At 47.6% G+C, this 8,785-nt stretch overlaps 1 protein-coding gene across 1 annotated transcript; it reads left to right on the top strand.

The window, feature by feature from the left end:
- Positions 1-2,304: 2,304 nt before the first annotated feature.
- Mad2l1bp (MAD2L1 binding protein) lies at positions 2,305-6,640 on the top strand. Its single transcript, NM_001009699.1, is given in 3 exon segments — positions 2,305-2,365; positions 2,746-3,011; positions 5,730-6,640. Coding segments are annotated over 3 exon segments (834 nt in total). The 5' UTR covers positions 2,305-2,310; the 3' UTR covers positions 6,243-6,640.
- Positions 6,641-8,785: the final 2,145 nt, after the last annotated feature.

Here is an 8,785-nt window from a genome sequence, read left to right on the forward strand (position 1 = left end):
ATCCAGTCTCCAAATAAAGAAAACGAATAAATATATACAGCCAAGCATAGGTCTTCAAAACTATAATCCCAGACTTTGGGAGGCTGAGCAGGAGGGTTGTGGAGATCAGGGCCAGCCTGAACAACATTGCAAGCTTGAGGCAAGCCTGTGTTACGTGAAATTCTCTCTCAATAAACAAATCCTTCCCCCTAAAAACTACACTTGTCTAACTATTGTATGTTATAAATTGTAGTGTTTTATGGTACACACAAACTTACGCATTCTTTTTTTTTAAAGATTTATTTCATGTATGTGGGTTCATTGTCACTGTCTTCAGACACCAGAAGAAGGCATCGGATCCCCATGACAGATGGTTGTAAGCCACCATGTGGTTGCTGGGAATTGAACTCAGTACCTCTGGAAGAACAGTCAGTGCTCTTAACCACTGAGTCATCTCTCCAGCCCCAAACTTACGCATTCTTATAGAAACATAATGGTTTAGTAATAGAAAACAAAGGCTTAGTGTTTTGTTTCTTGGGAGTAAATATCAAGTCAGTTTATCTTCCTACAAGAGAAACAAGTCATCTATCTTCTTAGTGTGCAGATTTGATTTTGTCCTTAGTAAGTGATAAAAGTGTATATATGTCAAAAAATGTTTTAGGAACCCATTTATGTGTTCGTTAGTCGCTTGGGTTGGACCGGGTTGCACTTTTTGTAATGATGGGAATCAAACCCAGGATTCATGTACTCTCTTAAGCTCAACCCCGTGTCCCTAGCCATGTTGAAATGAGTGTCTTTGATTCATTATCATCACGTTTGACTTGTATACTACCCCACTTTTGACACAGGGATTCTCGGTATAACCCTGGCTATCCTGGCACTCACTCTATAGACCAGGCTGGCCTCAAACTCTAGATCTATCTGCCTCTGCCTCCCCAGTGCTGGGATTAATGGTGTGTGCCACCACGACCAGCCATAACATTTTAAGTTTTATTTTAGGTATACGAGTACACTCTAGCTATCTTCAGACACAACCAGAAGAGGGCATCAGATCCCATTACAGATGGCTGTGAGGCATTAAGCTTGGCAGCAAGCTTCTTTATCTCTGTAGTATCTCCCAGGATTCCTTACTTTGAAAAAGTTTACCCATCCCCCTACATGAGATCAAGTTGAAACTTCATCACTTAGGAAGTCCTGTCATGACCTTGATTCTGTTTATCTACTCCCACCTTAATGATTCAGGAAGGCCTCGAACTCAGAAATCTGCCTGCCTCTGCCTCCTCCTGAATGCTGGGATTAAAGGTGTGCACCACCACTGCCCATCTAAAAACCTTAACTCTTTATAGTATTGTAAGGGTCCATGATTCGCCGAAGAATTATACCCTGGCCTCAAATAGTATGTAAACACAAAGTGGGTTTTTTTCTGCTGGGGTCTCCCATTACCGAGATAGAAAGACCCGAAGGGAGCTCACAGGTGGATTTAAAGCATTTTAGGGGAATTCCGGGGAGGGGTAAGTGACCTCTATCTCGCTCACTTAATCTCAGCTCTATCTCTAAGGACATTCCTGAACCATTGCTGGGGCTGGCGCTGGGGTCTGGGGGTCTGGAAACTATTGCTGGGGAAGTGTGGAACCTGTTGCTAAGAAGTCTGGAAACTGCTGCTGACTAGGTGGCCGGGCAGCTTCTGATGGCAGGGCGATTTTGACCAGCTGCCTTAAGTCGGGGATTTTTTTTCCCCCTAGTAATTGACTTGCTTGAACCTGCCCGGTTCTTAGGCATACTCTCCTGAACTGCCTATTTGAATTCTCCCACGGAGTCAGCCTAGCATTCTCAGTATAAACTTCTTTGAGTCTTTGAAAAGAGAGTGTATCTCTCAAGATCTCACTAGGATTATCCTTTTTACCCAGTCACAGAACATACATTCCGGAAACCACCCTTTCGAGCACCTAACCCCGCCCTACCCGCTTTGGATCAGGTGCCCCAGGCCAGGCATGAACCTCTTAAGAACAGGGCTGGAGAGTGGCTTGACAGCCGCTGCGTCTCCAGCACCTAGGACAGGGCCCTGGAATGAAGCAGACGCCGGGAGAGTGAGGTGTTCAGGGAACTGGAGTGAATGGATGCGTCCTTAGAAAGGCAGACCCAGCCCTAGAGGGATGAGCCAAGCGCTCCCTGGCCTGGGTGTGGCTCAAGTCTTCTCAGTCCAAGCTTCACCATTCAGCGGCCGTGCTGAGTCCCTTCCGGCTGCTAGGAGCCGGAAGTGGAGTTTAAGCTTCCCATGATCCTTTGCGCGGCGTCTATTTTAACTGCAGGACTACTAAGCTGGCAGTCACGATGGCCGCATCCGGGCAGGAGGATCGGTCGGAGCTGTCCCCTGCTGCTGCCCCAAGTAAGACGTGGGATCCATTACTTGGGAGCTCGCTTCTTCCCTGCTGCTACCTCCCCAGAGACATTTAGTGGTTGACATTTCCTCCGGCGTTCCTTCCTATCCCAGTGGTTCCCGGTGTCCCAGTCCTCCGTGTCTCTGCGAGTTGCCCTGGGTGGAATTTTTTTTCTGTTCTGTTCCTTTGGGTGTCCTGGCCCCAACTCGGAGCAAAGCCTCCCTAAAGTCCCTCTTCTGGCCCTGATGTCATTTAAATCGCCCCCAGCCCGGATCAGGTTTCCTGTCACTTATGGGAGTGTCTGCTGACTGAGCCCCTGGGAACAAGAAACCTAACGCTTATTGTGACATCGCCCCTCCTTTCTTTACCTTTTTCATTTATGGACTAGATTTGGATTGGACTGAGAAACCGGAAGAAACTCGTGCACCCGGGGTAGATCTTGAGACCGTCATCCCGCCAGTCCAGGAACCTTCCAATTCTGTGGAGCCCTTTTGCCCAAGAGACCTGGTGCCGGTGGTGTTTCCTGGACCCGTGAGCCAGGAAGGCTGCTGCCAGTTCACTTGTGAACTTCTAAAGCATATCATGTACCAACGCCAACAGCTCCCTTTGCCCTATGAACAGCTGAAGCACTTCTACCAGAAATCTTCTCCCCAGGTATGTATGGGCTTCCTGAGAAAATTCGGAAGACTTATGGGCCCTTAGATGGTGGGCAACTAGAAAAGTGACCTAAGACGTCTCAGCCTCCGTGGAAGTCTAGGCTTTTGCAAAGGCTTCCTTGCCTCATTTTCTTTGCACTTGGGTCTCTGGGTCTCTCACTTTTTTCTCTTGTTCTTTTTCTTTTTTCTTTTTTTTTTTTTCCGGAGCTGGGGACCGAACCCAGGGCCTTGCGCTTCCTAGGCAAGCGCTCTACCACTGAGCTAAATCCCCAACCCCTCTTGTTCTTTTTCTGAGATTCTTCCTATTATGTGGTGTATACGGATATTATGGATTTGTTCTTTAATTTTTTATCGGAAATAGGATTTCACTATGTAGTTTAGGCTGGTCTCTGAAACCTGGCTACCTCAACTTCCCCAGTGACTTCTGAGGTCACAAGTGTGCTTCACCACATCTGGCCTTTCCTTAGACTTGATGGTCTCCGTCTGCCTCTTTTTGTCTCACTTTCCCTCTCTCCCAACCTCCCTCCCTCCTTTTTTCCCTCTCCCTGTCCCTCTCCATATCTCCACCTCCCTCCCTCTAGCTTCTCCCTCTCCCCTCCCTTCTCCAAGGCCTCTCACATGCTACAATGCTATGTTACTGAGCTACATCCCCAGACCTGAACCAGCTCTTTACATTTGAAGTTCTTTTTCTTACCACATTTTACCTCTCTTTCTGGTTTTGTTTTAGTGTTTTGGAAGAATTTCTAGGTTTCAGATTCTAATGATTTTCTTCGTCTTCTCTTTCTTTCCTTCCTCCTCCTCCTCTCCTTTCTTCTTCTCTTCTTCTCCCCGCTCCCCTTCCCTCCCCCTCCCCTCCCCTTCCCTCCCCCTCCCCTCCCCCTCCCATCTCCTCTCCCCCTCCCATCTCCTCTCCCCCTCCCCTCCCCCTCCCCTCCCTTTCGCTCTCCTCTCCTTCTTCTATTAAGACAGGGTTTTTTTGTGTTACCTTCATTGTCCTGGAGCTCACTCTATATAAACCAGGCTGGCCTCAAACTCAGAGACAGATCGACCTGCCTCTGCCTCCCACGTGCATGAGCCATCTCCTGGTCCGATTAGCTTGTGATTTTCAGTATTCCTCCCACCTCAGCCCTGGGGCTGGGATTATAGCTATCATGCCCTTCAGGACCATGAAATTCTTTTTTTTTTTTTTTTTTAAAGGATCCTTCCCACTTTCCTCTTGCTCCTCCAAGTGTCTCCTACAAGCCTTTTCCTTTGTGTCTTTCGGCTTTCGTGGTTGGTTGTTTTATGTTGGAATGTTTTACTATCTGGTAAATAGAATAAACTGTTGTCTGATGCCTGAGCCTTATAAGGTAATTATACCATAAGGAGATCTCCTTGGAGAACTCACCAAGGGCCAGGTGTGGTGCTCTAACCCCAGCAGTCGAGAGAGAGGCAGGCAGACAGACCTCTCTCTGAGTTCTAGACCATCCTGGTCTTCACTGGCAATTCCAGGACAGCTGAGGTACACAGGGAGACCCTGTCTTAACAAAGGAGAGAGAGAGAGAGAGAGAGAGAGAGAGAGAGAGAGAGAGAGAGAGAGAGAAAGAAACTGTCCCTTGAGAATTCCTCACACAGGTTTGTGTTCAGTACTGCCCCTATGCCTTCTGCAGTGTCTCTACTGCCTAGGGTTCTGCAGTGTGGACTCTTCTCAAGCTTCTTGCCTTCTGGCCTATATCCTGTATTATTTCCTCCTTCCCTTACTGAATTTCTGTACACAGTATTTTAGGAGGGAGCAGGTACTAGTAACTGTGTGTAATTGAGTGAGTGGGTTTGTGCATTCGTGGGTGCGTGCATTCATGGGTGCGTGCATTTGTGGGTGCAGGGGTGGTGATGGTGCTAGGTACTGTTTTCCACCTCATTGCCTGAGACAGGGTCTCACTGAATCAGAAGCTCAACACTTAGGCTGGCTGGCCCACAAGCTCTCGGGATGTCTCCGCCACACAGTGCTGGATGTGACTGGGTCTTGAGGATTTAAACTCAGATCTTTGTGTTTGCAGAACAAATGCTTTTACTGAACCATCTCTCCAGACTTTTTTTTTTTTTTTTTGGAGTGAGGACCGAACCCAGGGCCTTGCGCTTGCTAGGCAAGTGCTCTACCACTGAGCTAAATCCCCAACCCCATCTCACCAGACTTAATAACCATGTGGTGTAATCGTCATGTTCAGTTATTAAACCAAAAAATTCTTTTACACTCCCAGTACAACAACAACAACAACAAAATTGCTTCTTCGTTTTATTGCTTTGTGAGTGCATGCGCACACCCATGCATACACATAAACGTTTGCGTATATGTGCCACAGTATGCACGTGGTGGTCAAAGGATAATTTTGTGGAGTCATTTTTTTCCTGTCTTTACTTGAGTTCTGGGGATCAGATTCAGGTTGCCAGGCTTGTGCCGCAAGCCCCTAAATTTGCTGAGCCCTCTCACTGCCCTCTGACTAGTCTCTTATATTTTAGTGGTCTCCAGCTTTCAATACTGTCTTTGCTAGTCAAAGGCTTAGGAGGATCATAGTTTGTACAGTGGTTATTAGATTTTCCTTAACTTAATGCTGTCTCAGGAAATCCAAATCAGCAGTTCGATTGGTCAGTTTTTCTGCACATATCCATGACGTTCCTTCAAAGGCCACCCACTCCTGTCTACCATGTTCTTTGGGTCCATCATTCTCTGTCTTTACAGGCAGAGGACACAGCAAGGAAGAAACCTCGGCTCACCACTGAGGCGAGTAACAGGAAGTGTCAGCAGGCTCTGGCGGAACTGGAGAGTGTCCTCAGTCACCTACGAGACTTCTTTGCCCGAACACTAGTGCCACAAGTGTTGATCCTTCTTGGAGGCAATGCCCTCAGCCCCAAAGAATTCTATGAACTCGACCTGTCCAGGCTGGCCCCGTTCAGTGTGGACCAGGGCCTGAACACAGCAGCGTGCTTGCGTCATCTCTTCAGAGCCATCTTCTTGGCGGATGCATTTAGTGAGCTGCAGGCTCCCCCACTCATGGGTACCATTGTCATGGTACAGGGCCACCGTGACTGTGGAGAAGATTGGTTTCGACCCAAATTAAACTACCGGGTGCCCAGCCGGGGTCACAAACTCACCGTGACACTGTCCTGTGGTAGACCTTCCGTCCCAGCCATGGCTTCCGAGGATTACATTTGGTTCCAGGCACCAGTGACACTTAAAGGTTTCCATGAGTGAATGTATAAGGACATTGGCTGAATGCTCTCCCCATCTCGTGCCAAGGCACTGATCTCTCCGCTGAGGGAGGAAAGCTCTGTCCTGGCTGTGTGCCTCTCCCCAGATTTCCTGGTGTGTGGTTCTGACTGTGAGAATCGTCATCAAGCAAAGCCCTCGAATTGATGATTGACTCCCAGAAGCCCCTGTGCCAGGTGGTTCTGTTTGGGAGTAGAAAGCAAGGCTGTGTGGGTAGATCCTCTAATGGACGTGGTCTTTCTCCGCTTTATGCTGTGCGTTTTCAGAACTGGTACCAGAATCATAATATGGATGTGACTCATGAATTTGAATGATGAGATGAATAGATCACTATTAAAATTTTTTAACGCTTTTGATTTAGACTTTTGGCCTTGAGGCTCAAAGATTGTTGCTGCTGCTGCTGCTGTCTTGCTTTTTTTTGAGGCCTCTTGCGTAGGAGAGGTTAACCTTGACCCTCTGCTTCTCTTTCCTCTACTTCCTGAATGCTGGGGTCCTTGGCATAAGCTCCTACCTGGTTTACTTGGTCCTGGAATTGGAATCCAGACTTTCTGTATGTTCAAAGCAGAGGTCACTTTTGCTGCAGGTAAAAATTCTGTTAAAGGACCACTCACTGGGAGGGCTCAGGGTCTTGGAGAACTGCCTGCTCGGTGGTATACTCTAAGCAGCAGGTATGTGGGGAGGAGCAGTGGTGGTAGCTCACAGGAAGCCAGCCTGGAGTCACAAGCCCTCTACCTTGGCCAAAGATGGTTCTAGCTCAGAGAGCAGGAGCCACAGCCCTACTCAAAACATGGTGAGCAGGAGTCCTAACCATTGTGGTCAGTCAGGACCAAATGCTGTGGCCATATCCAGGCTCTAAAGTCACCATTGATTGGCTTAGCGTGTGCCACACTCCCAGCACCAGAAGCCGAGGCCTGCAAGGCCCTGCAAGGCCCTGTAGCCTCTCCTAGCTGTTGTGAAGTCTCAGTGGTTCTGTGATCAATTCTGCTCTTCGGATCTGAGAAACAAATCTCAGAGGACAAGGAGTTTGCGGAAAAAAAGAAAACTAAGAGGCTCTTCTCAAAGCCAGATGGAACTGTGGGCTCAGGCTCCTCAGATCACCCCCAGATCCTGAGGACTTCCTTGCTGTGTCCCGTTCCTCCTGGAATTTTTGTCCAACCTCTCTCCACTGCCTGATGGCACCTGACATTACTCTTGAAGGCAGCTCCTGGCAACAAATTGAGACCAAAACCCCACCCTGCTGAGGGAGCCGCTGGCTTAAAGTCCGTAGGGTATATGCAAGGTTGTTAGAGTGAGATGTCTGAAATGGTTGAAACACTGTAACACATACGTAGACTAACTAGGTTTTATTTTGTTTCTTAAAATTCTTCTGGAGACAGTTTCCTGTTACTTGGCTATGTAGCATTGAATGACTCCTGATCCTCTGCCTCTGCTAGACTTGCAGGCTATGAGGCCAAGTTTTTACTTTGTTTCTTTCAAATGTTTTAGAAGCTGCAAGACCACTCCTGGGGGTTGGGAAGCCTGTGGCAGGTCCCCCTCATGGCTGTTATTTAGGGTCAGTGATTGCCTGAGTGAGGATTATTTCACCTCCCTTTTAAAACCAGTTTACTATTTCTCCTGAGAATATCTTTTGTTCTGAAAAATTCATATATGTATATAATGTATTTTGATCATATTCATCCCAGACTCCCACGACTACTCCCCCGCCCGCCCCCATGACCCTTCCCACCTTCAAGTCCTTTCAGAGTGTACAGGCATCCTTGTATCTCAAGTCTACGTACTTTAGCTCATCCCTCTGCAATGCCCACGATGGAGGCTATTTCTACAACCCATTTTTTGTGACACCAGGCTGGTCTCTTGTATATCTGCTCCCGTGCTCCCTGTACCTATAATACTGTGTGAAGTACTAAACAAGGCTGGGTGGGCTAGTGCATGCCTTTAATCCTAGCACTTTGGAGGCAGACAGGCGGATCTCTGTGAGTTCAAGGCCAGCTTAGTTCACAGTAAGGACAGCCAGGACTACATAGAAACCCTGCCTCAAAAAAAGGCACTCATACACATTATTTAAGGCTAACATATATGTATATATTACTACCCCATTATAAAGGTAAGGCTTGGTGAGGTTGGTTTGCTTACGTTGGAAGTTCTTGTGGGTCGAACAACCCTTTCACAGGGGTCCCCTAAGGCTAAGTGTGTAAAGCACATTTACGTTATGATTCATAACAGTAGCAAAACTACAGTTGTGAAGTAGCAATGGAGTAATTTTATGGTTGGGGGTCACCACTCCATGAGGAACTGCCGCAGTATCAGGAGGGTTGAGACTCACTGGCTTAAGTGGGGAAGCATGAATTGAAACCTGTTCACCACCTGCAAAAACTGCTCTCTGTGTGCTAACGTGAGTGTGGTTTTTCTCTGAAATAGCCAGGATTTGCTCTGTCCCTAATGGGTGTCATTACAGAGCTTCCAGACCCCGCCTTCCTTGTGGAACTCATCACTGATAGGCAAATCCAGGATCTGTGAAAACAAGTGTT

The sequence above is a fragment of the Rattus norvegicus genome, chromosome 9 (assembly GCF_021556685.1).
Source record: "Rattus norvegicus strain SHRSP/BbbUtx chromosome 9, alternate assembly SHRSP_T2T, whole genome shotgun sequence".
NCBI lineage: Eukaryota > Metazoa > Chordata > Mammalia > Rodentia > Muridae > Rattus > Rattus norvegicus.